The sequence below is a fragment of the Morone saxatilis genome, unplaced genomic scaffold, assembly GCF_004916995.1.
Source record: "Morone saxatilis isolate NCDOM2014 unplaced genomic scaffold, NCSU_SB_2.0 Contig4, whole genome shotgun sequence".
Lineage (NCBI taxonomy): Eukaryota > Metazoa > Chordata > Actinopteri > Moronidae > Morone > Morone saxatilis.
The window spans coordinates 17230166-17240236 of record NW_023339984.1 but is presented as its reverse complement, the minus strand read 5'-3'; the positions used below and the strand labels follow the sequence as shown (position 1 = coordinate 17240236).

The window sequence follows — 10071 nt, the reverse complement described above, 5'->3', positions numbered from 1 at the left end:
GTTTTTGTTATGTCAGAAAAATCCATTAAAAAGCCAACAGCAACAATACTTTCTGACTTCTCCACTCTGTCTGCAGCAGTAAAAAAATCGGCTCAGAAATATATGTTGTTTATATATAAGTGTTTTTTTCAAATGCTACTCAAATTAAGTAAATAATATTTTGTTCTTGGCTATTTTCAGTGGTGATTATTCTTATTATTCTGGTGATGTAGTGAGTGTTTGGTGCAGCGGACTGTTGTCTGTGAGACATAGAGAGTTCATGTTCTTATATCTGCCCAGGGACTACATTAAAAATTAGCCAGATAGCTAAACTGTCACAATTACAGAAATGTTCATTAATGAGCACTGTCTCTGTCACTTTAAATTGTATAAAAACATTTCAAAAACCATGTCTGCAACGTGTTTAAATAAATGTGCAATTCTTTGGACATGAGTTATTTTCATCAGTAAAGCTCGCCTAGGGCACCAAATGGTGTAGGACCGCCCCTGATTACAGTTAAGTTAGGTTGCAGTTTTCACATATAGTTTAGTTTCTTTAGTTAAGTTAAGTTTTTTAAGTTGACTCTTAAGAAATTATCAACTGGACTGAAGATGTAGAGTTGATTGTTGTAGTCGGTTCGTCCTCAAGTCTTTTCTTTTGTAACATTTTATTCAGAGATTTGATATGATGATACCACTTCTCTGTAATTACACTGTGGTTTAAATTCTGACTATTTTAATATCTGACTGCTCAGCAAAAGAGACTTATCATAGAAAGTCTACAGTAATAAATATATGAAATATCTGGAACCTCTTTTTTATTTATATTTTGGTATCAGTTTTTTGGTATCAATTTGGACATATTTCAAGCAATGTATTTAGTCATGACATTTGTGATGATTTTGAAAGATTTAAGCAAACAAACTTTTTTTTTTCCACTGTACATGCATTTTAATCAATCAATAACTAATACATGTAACAAGCACATTAAATAAAATTAAATCTTAAAAAAGTTTACTTCATATAAGTAACAGCTGTGATGAGTACTAACTGAAGTTGCAGTGCCAAGTGTGAAAATAAAACTTACCAACTGGTGTGCAGGCTTCCCAAAAGTCTTCCAAACAGCGTCTTTGTGTTCACACAGCAGTGGAAACCAGAATGTCTTCCTCAGCTATGAAACAAGCTCATGGAGGGAGTCTAATTTATACAGAAAGCTCAGCAGGAGAGAGGATGTGCTAACTTTCAGTAATCGATTACTCTTAATTAACCAGACAAAGACTTCGGTTCAAACTGACTGAAGATACTGAAAGAAACGTACGTGCGTAGCGATATCTGCGGAAATGAAAATAGTGTGGTTAACATCGATAAGAACCGTTAGATAACATTTAGACCTGTTCGATATCTGTAGTCTTTTATTCAGGTATGAAGCCATCAACCATTGAAACGAGTCAGCTAGAACATCATGTAGTTAACATTACTTTAAAAAGCTAACTTGAGCTAATCTTTAATCATCATCGTTTGTAGCAACTACAAATAATGTTAATAACTTAATAACCTGCCTCATCGTACTGATGAGTTAGCATCAGATCTCTTGAAATTATTCAACATAGAAACGAACTACTGCTAAATGACAATTCAGCTAGTTGAACTGCCATTGAGCGTACGGTAGCCAGTAATAACGACTGGAATTTAGAAATTGAGCCAGCGAAATAATGGGTGAGGCTCAGGTGGCAATGACTGAGAGCTCTCCCTTTCAACACATGCATAGTTAGCTATTAGTATCTGTAATCCTGGTCAGAGCCATTGCTTTTAATAACATAGGTAATAGCTCTAGGCCATTTGTTTCTGCCCTGTTTTGGGTTTTTTGAGTCGAAGTAAAATATTTGGTCGTTGTGTGACTTGATTGGATTATGCACACACATTTTTTTTTATTTATCTCAAATGTAGTTCACAAAGTTGTTAAATTCCATATTAGTGAGCACTGCTCCTTTGCCCAGACAGGTTTGTTATATCAAGATGCAGATTAAACAGCATGAAACTGACACAGGTGTGCCTGGTCACAACAATAGGCCACTTTAAAATGTGCTGTGTTTTATCTTGAAAAAAGACATTAGAAGATACTCACATACACTTTGCATAAAGCGAACTGTGAAATTAAAATGGTGTGGTTAACCTGACAAAGAAGAACCATGAACTGACAGTTAGATAGGAGAGGAGAAGTCTGTATGTACAAAGAGGAATAATCTACAGCTAAAGTTTGAACAATTAACTTCACCTCTTTAGACTTTTAGCTTTTTGTATGAACCCATCAAGTGTTTTAAAACTTGTAAAAAAACAAAAGGCAAAATCACTGATTAGTCTGGAAATGAAAAGCTGCTTTTGTCTACTTCTGTCTGAAATACAATAGCATTTATCTCAAAGCTAAATACAACCTCACAGAGCTGCTAGACTCCCATTACTCAAAGTTGATACTTGATTTGTGCTTTCATCATCACTTCCCCCTGGTCTTATGCAATGGAGTCCTGTCCAGGGTTCCCAGCAAATCCCTAAACAGGCTCTAGTATGTGCAGAGTCCATCAACCCCACCCCCATCCACCTCCACTGGCTCCCAGTCAACTCCCACATTTCATGCAAAATCCTCTCCTGTAAATAGGGGAACCAGATCTCAACACACCAAATGTGGGCCAAAGAGTATGTTTGTGTGGGACATGTTACCCATTCTGAGAGGCAGTATACATATATATACATAAATAAACATATCTTTTCTGCCCTTTAACATCACATACCAATAGACTGTTCAGGTTCAGCCTTTAACATGTCTCGTCTTCAACAGTTATAAGTAGTTTCGCTCTCTTTGCTGAAGCTGTATTTCCCTTTTTTGTGGTATTTTCCATCATATTACGCCAAAATCTGCAAAGCTTGTGAATTTGTGGTCACGTTGGGCAACTTTCCCCTGTTCGGCATAATGTAGCAAACATAGTGAGAGGTTAACCTGCACTCAACCCACGTGCAACAGACGTCTGTACTCCGGTTAATGTGCAGTACATTAAAAGGCCCTATATAAATGCAAGTTAAGAGGCTCATGGCAGCTCACATGGTAGAGTGTGCGCCCCATGTAGCCAGAGTCCTTACTGCAGTGGCTCGGGTTTGATTCTGACCTGCGGCCCTTTGTTGTTGCCCCACCACCCTTTCCTGTCTATCTTCAGCTGTCCTATTAACAAAAACGCCCAAAAAATATCAGAAAAATAAATAAATAAATAAATTCAAGTTACTATCATTAATATTAAGCTAATTTTTAATGAAACTGAAAGTGTTCTTTTTCATTATGATGCAATCAGAAGTTTAATATCACCCAATTCATTTACTTTCTCTCTACAGTACTTTTAATATTAATGCAGTGAAGAAAATGATGTAAAAACAGATTTGCACTGCAGCTAAATTTGTCAGAAATTAGAATAAAACAAAAACAATTAAACACCTGTTGAGATTCCTTAAAGTTACAGAAACAATTCACATAACCGAGTCCTTACTGGAAGGAAAATTAAGCTTCAGATCTTGATATGCTTTTGATACCGGACACTGTTCTCTTTAACACTGACTTTAAGGCACGGACATCCTCCTAAAACAGGATCCAACGTGAGCAGCAGTTTGTGTTGTGAACGCAGCTTCAGTTTTAACAGCTGTAAAAGCGACGTTTGAGTGACTTGATTGGATAAAACAAATGTGATCGGTGGCTGGGTGGACTACAGTTGTTGTGATTGGTCCGTCCGCTCCTCCTGATTGGTCAGTTCCAGACACTGTATCACTCCACGTTCTCCATGTTGTCCTCGTGCTGCAAGTTATACAACAACCGCCGTACGGGAGTTGTGGGTCAAACGTGGCCGCCACAGATGACGTGAATGGTGGAAGCAGCTGATTGGTCAGTTGATCAGTTTGGGGGAGGGGTGTCACCCTCCAGGGCGTCGGAGATCATCAGGCAGAGCTGAGAGAACGACGGACGCTCCTCCGGTCTCTGAAATAATGAACGCAGAAAGTTCTGATTATTTCAAGCTGTCCCTGAATGTGACTTACAACATATAAACTTAGAGGGTGATTATATGTCAGTGTTGTGTTCACAGCTTGTTTCACTGCCCCTAAGTGGCCACAAATAGCAGTTATTGATTGGTGCTGCATGTAAATCAAGCATGTCAGGACCATTTGCACTAAATCAATACAAAGTACAGCTCATAACTGGACATAAGAAGACCTTAAAAGGTCAAATAAAACACCGAAACAGATTGTTTCTCACGGTTCTCACCTCGCACCAACAGAGCTGCATGGTGTCGTAGATGGAGGGCGTGGCCAGTTTAGGCCTGTAGAGACGGTGACCCTTGGTTACCAAGGTAACCACCTCGTGGTTCTGGCTCTGTTCGAATGGCATACGACCCTCTGTGAAAACCTCCCACATCAACACACCTGGAGACACACAAACGACACAAGAGCCGAGACCTTCACTGTTAGAACTCTCAATGTTAGTTCGTAGTTAATAAATGTTAAAATATATAAAAATAAAGGAACAACACCCTGTTCCTCCAGAGAAGAGGCTGATAGAAATGTGATATTATTGATAGTTAGAGGGTGCCTACCGTAGGACCAGACGTCTGACTTGCTGCTGTATTTGCAGAAGTTGAAGACTTCAGGAGGCGACCACTTCACAGGAAACTTAGCACCTGATGAGCTGGTGTACTGGTCGTCTAACACGTACCTGCAAAACACACGTCAACATTCAAATGTGACATTAGCATCATTTCCATCCAAATGTTATTGCACATTGTAACCGAGTTTCTAGTAAATGAGCAGGAGAAAATGCGAATGAATTCTTGTTTCCATCCACTACTGTTATGTGAAGATCAGGAGTTGGTTCATGAGATGAGCATTAGGCGGGGACACAACAAGATGTCATAAAAGAATGCTAGTCGAATCTCTAATGGTGAAGCTATACAAAAAAAACAAGATTGTTTCATGAATTAATGTTCAGATCAGATCTGTAGAGCAATCACGGACGTATTATAGAGCCACTAGAGCAATGAGGAGACAGCTGATCACACATGTGAGTTAAATGTTCGCTATGGCCGAACTTATTTGGTAAAAGGTGTTTCCAACTCCCACTGAGAGCATTAACTCAAGTGAGCACGAAACCATATTTGCACAACTTAGGGTTTTTTTGGAATTTAGGAGTTTACATCAAACTTTTCGAATGTGATACTTCAGTTCAGATCAGTCTAATTGTTTATTGATTCTCTTCTATATGGAAAAACATGTTATTATAACAGGATATTTACCCTCAGTAACGGATGTGCTGCTCAGTATCTTCAGTTTTAGCATTTCTGTTATTTGAGGTCTTGTTGCTTAGAAAGATGCTTCAACATATAGCTGCTGTCTCTACTTTTACTTGGAAGGATCATTTTACCACTGTCGCTGTTTTAAAAATATCACTGGTGTTGTTAGGGTTGATTAAATTCGTACCTGGCCATGCCAAAGTCGGACACCTTCACCACCAGAGAGTCATTCACCAGACAGTTTCTGGCAGCCTGCAAGGAGGGAAACGTGAATGAAGGGAAACAAAGACAAATATCAGCATCTGTGTGTCGGAATATCTCAAAAACTACTGGATGCATTGCTATGAACTTTGGTTCAGACATTCATGGTTTAGAGACAATGACTCATAGAGACTTTGGTGAGGTACAGTCTTATGTTTGATCATACAGGCTTCTACTACAGGTGACCACACTATTTCCATTTAAGTTATGCAAAGTGTCTCTGAGTGTCTTCAGTTTAAAATGAACTGAGGAACAGTGTTAAGGTTAATTAAGAGTAATCTATTACAGAAAGTAAGCATATCCTTTCCTCCACTGTCATAAATTCATTGTACTCTATTATTCAAATGTCCTCCACAGGCTTGTTTCATGTCTGATAAAGTCATGCTCTCTTTATGAGCTGATGTTAGCATTTAGCTCCTGACTACAGCCTCAAAGAGCTGCTAGCATGGTTATAGAGCAGGGATCTCAAACTGCCCTCCAAAAATATAGTATAATATTGTTTATCATATCAATTTAAACTACCCCTTCACATACGATTAAAAAAAAAACATTTACATTTTTAGTTTTGTTTGGTGCAAAATAATAGCAAAGGTCAAAAAAAGAGTTTTGGGGGTTTATTTGTTGTTTGGCTGTGAAAAACAAAGACAATATAAAATGATATTGATAGAAACTGCTGGGTTTTTTTGTCAAGTATGATGTTAGTAACTGGAAACGTTTTCAGAATATTGTACTTTCTTAATTAAGTTTTGTTTTAGGATGGGAGGTGATTTGCAAACAGCATTACTGCAACCTAACACAAGAAAAAGTAGCTCTGGAAACCAGCCAAACTATATTCTACAGTCAACATTTTTACAACATGTCTCCATACAGTTATTTTTTTGAAAAAAGGTCCTGAGTTCTGATTGAAGAACCAGAACCCAGACTGGAGAATCAAAGTAAACTGCAGTTACCAGATCTCTGTGGATGAAGCCGTTGGCCTCCAGGTGCTCCATGCCCTCGCAAACGTCCAGGCAGATACTCAGCAAGCACCCCAGGCTGAAGCTGCCTCGCCGTTGCCTGAGGAAGTTCAGCATGCAGCCGTGCTCCATGAACTCTGTGACGATGTAGATGGGCTTGTGCTGGCTGCACACGCCGTACAGCTGCACCAGTTTAGGGTGAGACAGTTTCCTGGGGAAAACAAAGACCCAGATTATAGACGAGGATGCACTGAGTGACCTACCTTTGGCTACAAATCCAATCAAGTGTTGATGATTCACTTTTTTTGTGTTAAAACTAGGTGAAACACAAACTTTTTATAATGTTCTTCCACTTTGAAATCAGGAGTGTAGAAGAGAGTCATCTATCGTCACCTTTTCTGCAGTCTGTTTGAAATAAACAGCGTCGTTCAAAACAAAGCTATTTTATCTTTGAACCGTCTGTCGTGTCCTGATTTTAGAGATTCTCATTCATTTCTGCTCTAATCGTCGCTTTATTTGCTTATTTACACTGGAAAAGTTTGACTTTATAATTCAATTACAGACCACCATTGTTCAGAGAACAGTAGCATTACAGGGCATGTTGTTGCAGTTTCTAATAAGCTCCAGTAGATGGCAGCAGAGGTCACATTATCATATAATCTTGGATCATATGTTTCTTGTTTTTCATCCCTATGTCTCCTCCTTTATAATTAATTTTCCTAAAACCAGTTGCCTCTCCCCTCCCCTCCCTTCCCTTCCTTACATCATGACCTTTGCTTCCTCAATGAAGTCCTCCTCGTACATGGCCCCCTCTCTGATGGCCTTGATGGCCACTTTGTGCTGAGCCCTCCACTTGCCGAGCCTCACCAGACCGAACTGACCGCTGCCCAGCTCCTTCATGAAGGTCAGGTCGCTGGGGTTGATCTCCCACTTTTCTGGAGGGAGGGAAAAAGAGAGGAGAGAGGTGAGTAGGGTATGAAAATTGAGCTCTGTTGGGACCACTGACTGTATATAACTAATGGACAGCACCTTAAACCTGCATTCTTTGTAATGACCAGCAGGTGGCAGCTCTGATACCATTCAGTCTCATAGAGAAATGAGCCGACTTCTCATTTGATTTATGAGCTCAGTAAACAGTTTCCTGATGAGTTTATGGTCTTAATCTCTAGTGTCAAGTGTTCATCCATACATTATGATGTTGATGTAGTAAATTATGGTCCCATTTAGAGTAAAACAGACCAGGACGTTTGCCAATGAGATGAGTTTTGGCTGCCAGGGGTACAATCTGCAAGTCAATGTCAATGGCAATTCTAGAAAAATAATTCAGTGAACTGTTTATCTGAGTTGAAACTAAGTGCAGCCAATAAGAGCAGCTCAAAACAATGGGTGATGTCAAGATGGGTTCAGACTTGGTTTGGACTCACCATAGCTGAAACCAGCGGTGGACGGAGCAGACTTGTCCTGTTTCCCTACAGGATACCTCAACCTGGTAACGAGACCTGAGACATAGAAAACAAAAAGGAGAGAGAGACAGACGTTTTCACAGAAATGTACAGAATGCATGGTAGCAGATTTAAGAGCTTAGATGTTGAGCTCCTTACAGGGAAGCTTTGGTATTCTAAAATTGACCTTATTTTCCCATGTTTTTGTGCCTGAGTGACTAATAGGAACAATACGTTAGTTCAGATCCTGTCAAAACATCAAAGTCAGTCAATCACACAAACAGAGGCAGCCGTAGACCACCAACCATGTGCGGCAAGGTAAAATTGCTGTTTTTGTCAATCAACAAAAAACATGGCGTGCAACTGCCCATTAGAATTAGCTTGCAGCCTGACAACCTCCCGCCACAACTGCAGCACTTTAACTCAACACTGTTTACATGAGTGAGTTAGTTGTAGATACTCGCAGCTCTGGACAGATGACGTGTTGTTTACCTGCCGCGTTGTGTTTGTGGTACTCGATCAGGTCGGGGATAGAGCTGAACAAGTGTTTCTCTGCCAGGTAAAACTGTTTAGGCGAGCCTTGTGTCTCCTTGATGTGGTAATGTTTTATTACTGCGCCTCCCTCCCTACGAACACACAACAACAACAACAACATATCAACAATAGCACTTTACATCCAGCTTATGCAGAATTTAAGGACTTTTTGTTGGGTCTAATGCTGCTACACATACAGTAAAGCTGTAAAAAAGGTATATTTCTTATCTGCAGCAACCTCCAAGAAACCTACTAATCCAAGCATTCTTATGGTTCTTACCCTGCAGCGGACTTTGTATACAGAGACACGGTGTAAGCTCCTGCAGTGCTTGAGTCTCTGACGATGAAGGCTCCTTCTTTGTCCTGCAGGGGGTGACACAAACACAAACACAGACACACACACACACACAGAGAGGAGATTTTACATTTTGTTTTAAGATGATTCAGAAAGAGAAATTTGGTTTCTCCTAATCACCAAATCAATATTTTATGTAAACAAAATCAAAATCTAATTCCTGGCTATTTGTGAATTCTTAATATTTTACTTAAAATTTATGAAATATTTTTTCCAAGAGGTTTATGATACATTGAGGTCTTCTTTATAGCATTAACACAAATAAATGCATATAAACTTTAGATTTTTTTATTTTAATTACCTTTTTTTAGCACATACACTCCTTTTTAAGCAAATACAACTATACATATTTCCTTATTGTTCAATAGATTAAGATCTCTCTAATTCTAAATATACATAAACAGTAGTTATTATTCATAATTTCTTTACTGCATGTCCCCAAAATCACATTCCTGCCTGTTAGTTTGTAGTTTTTCACCTTCTGAATGAAAGATACTACAATTCTCATGATTCCACATTCAGGAAGTGCCCAACTGTTTGTTTTTGAAGGTTTTATGCTGTTATAGTCTGTATGTCCTACTAAAATAATAAGACCAAATTCATAATCATTTTGATATAAGTTACAGTTTTGCCTATTTTGGTTATTTATAAAGGTCTTCTTTTTGCTTTTTATGTCTTTATTAGTGACACGTAGCCTAACAAAAGTCCCTCAGCCGAACTCGAACCTCAAAACAAACAAAGGAGGAAAGAAATAAGTGTAAAAAGAAATTATTATACAAGAAACATTTAGGAAAAAATACAAAAAAGACAGAAAAGAGATTCTCACCTCCTTCCTCAGCAGCTCTTCTGCCTTGTTCCTGTTGACGTTTTTACTGTACCAACTGGAACAAACAAAGACATAAACATCCCTTTAACAATTATATATTAATGGTTCCCTCTTTGTTATGTTATTGACTCCGGTCATTTAAAAGCTTTAAAAGATGAATATCTGGCTCTGCAAACTTATAAATTAGCTGAATCTAAACTGAATCCTCATCAGCAAAATACATAAAAACATGAAAAAAATACATGTCTTCAAATAAGAAAGGTACATTTGAACCATAAAGACTATTTCAATTCAATCCAATTTTATTTGTGTAGTGCCAATTCATAACAGAAGTTATCTCAGGACACTTTTCAAATAGAGCAGGTCTAGACTGAAACTCCTTATATTTTTTTGAAAACAG

The 10071-nt window shown here is 38.5% G+C and overlaps 1 protein-coding gene across 1 annotated transcript in view; it reads right to left on the bottom strand.

Annotated features, from left to right (window-relative positions):
• Positions 1-1887: 1887 nt before the first annotated feature.
• The window catches only part of tec (tec protein tyrosine kinase), a gene marked incomplete in the record, with an annotated part of 15906 nt that continues 7722 nt past the window's right edge, over positions 1888-10071 (bottom strand). Inside the window, 10 exon segments of the mRNA XM_035675482.1 lie at positions 1888-3991; positions 4277-4434; positions 4605-4723; positions 5485-5549; positions 6509-6725; positions 7278-7449; positions 7939-8013; positions 8449-8582; positions 8771-8853; positions 9672-9724. Of these exon segments, the coding sequence (XP_035531375.1) occupies positions 3908-3991; positions 4277-4434; positions 4605-4723; positions 5485-5549; positions 6509-6725; positions 7278-7449; positions 7939-8013; positions 8449-8582; positions 8771-8853; positions 9672-9724 (1160 nt within the window).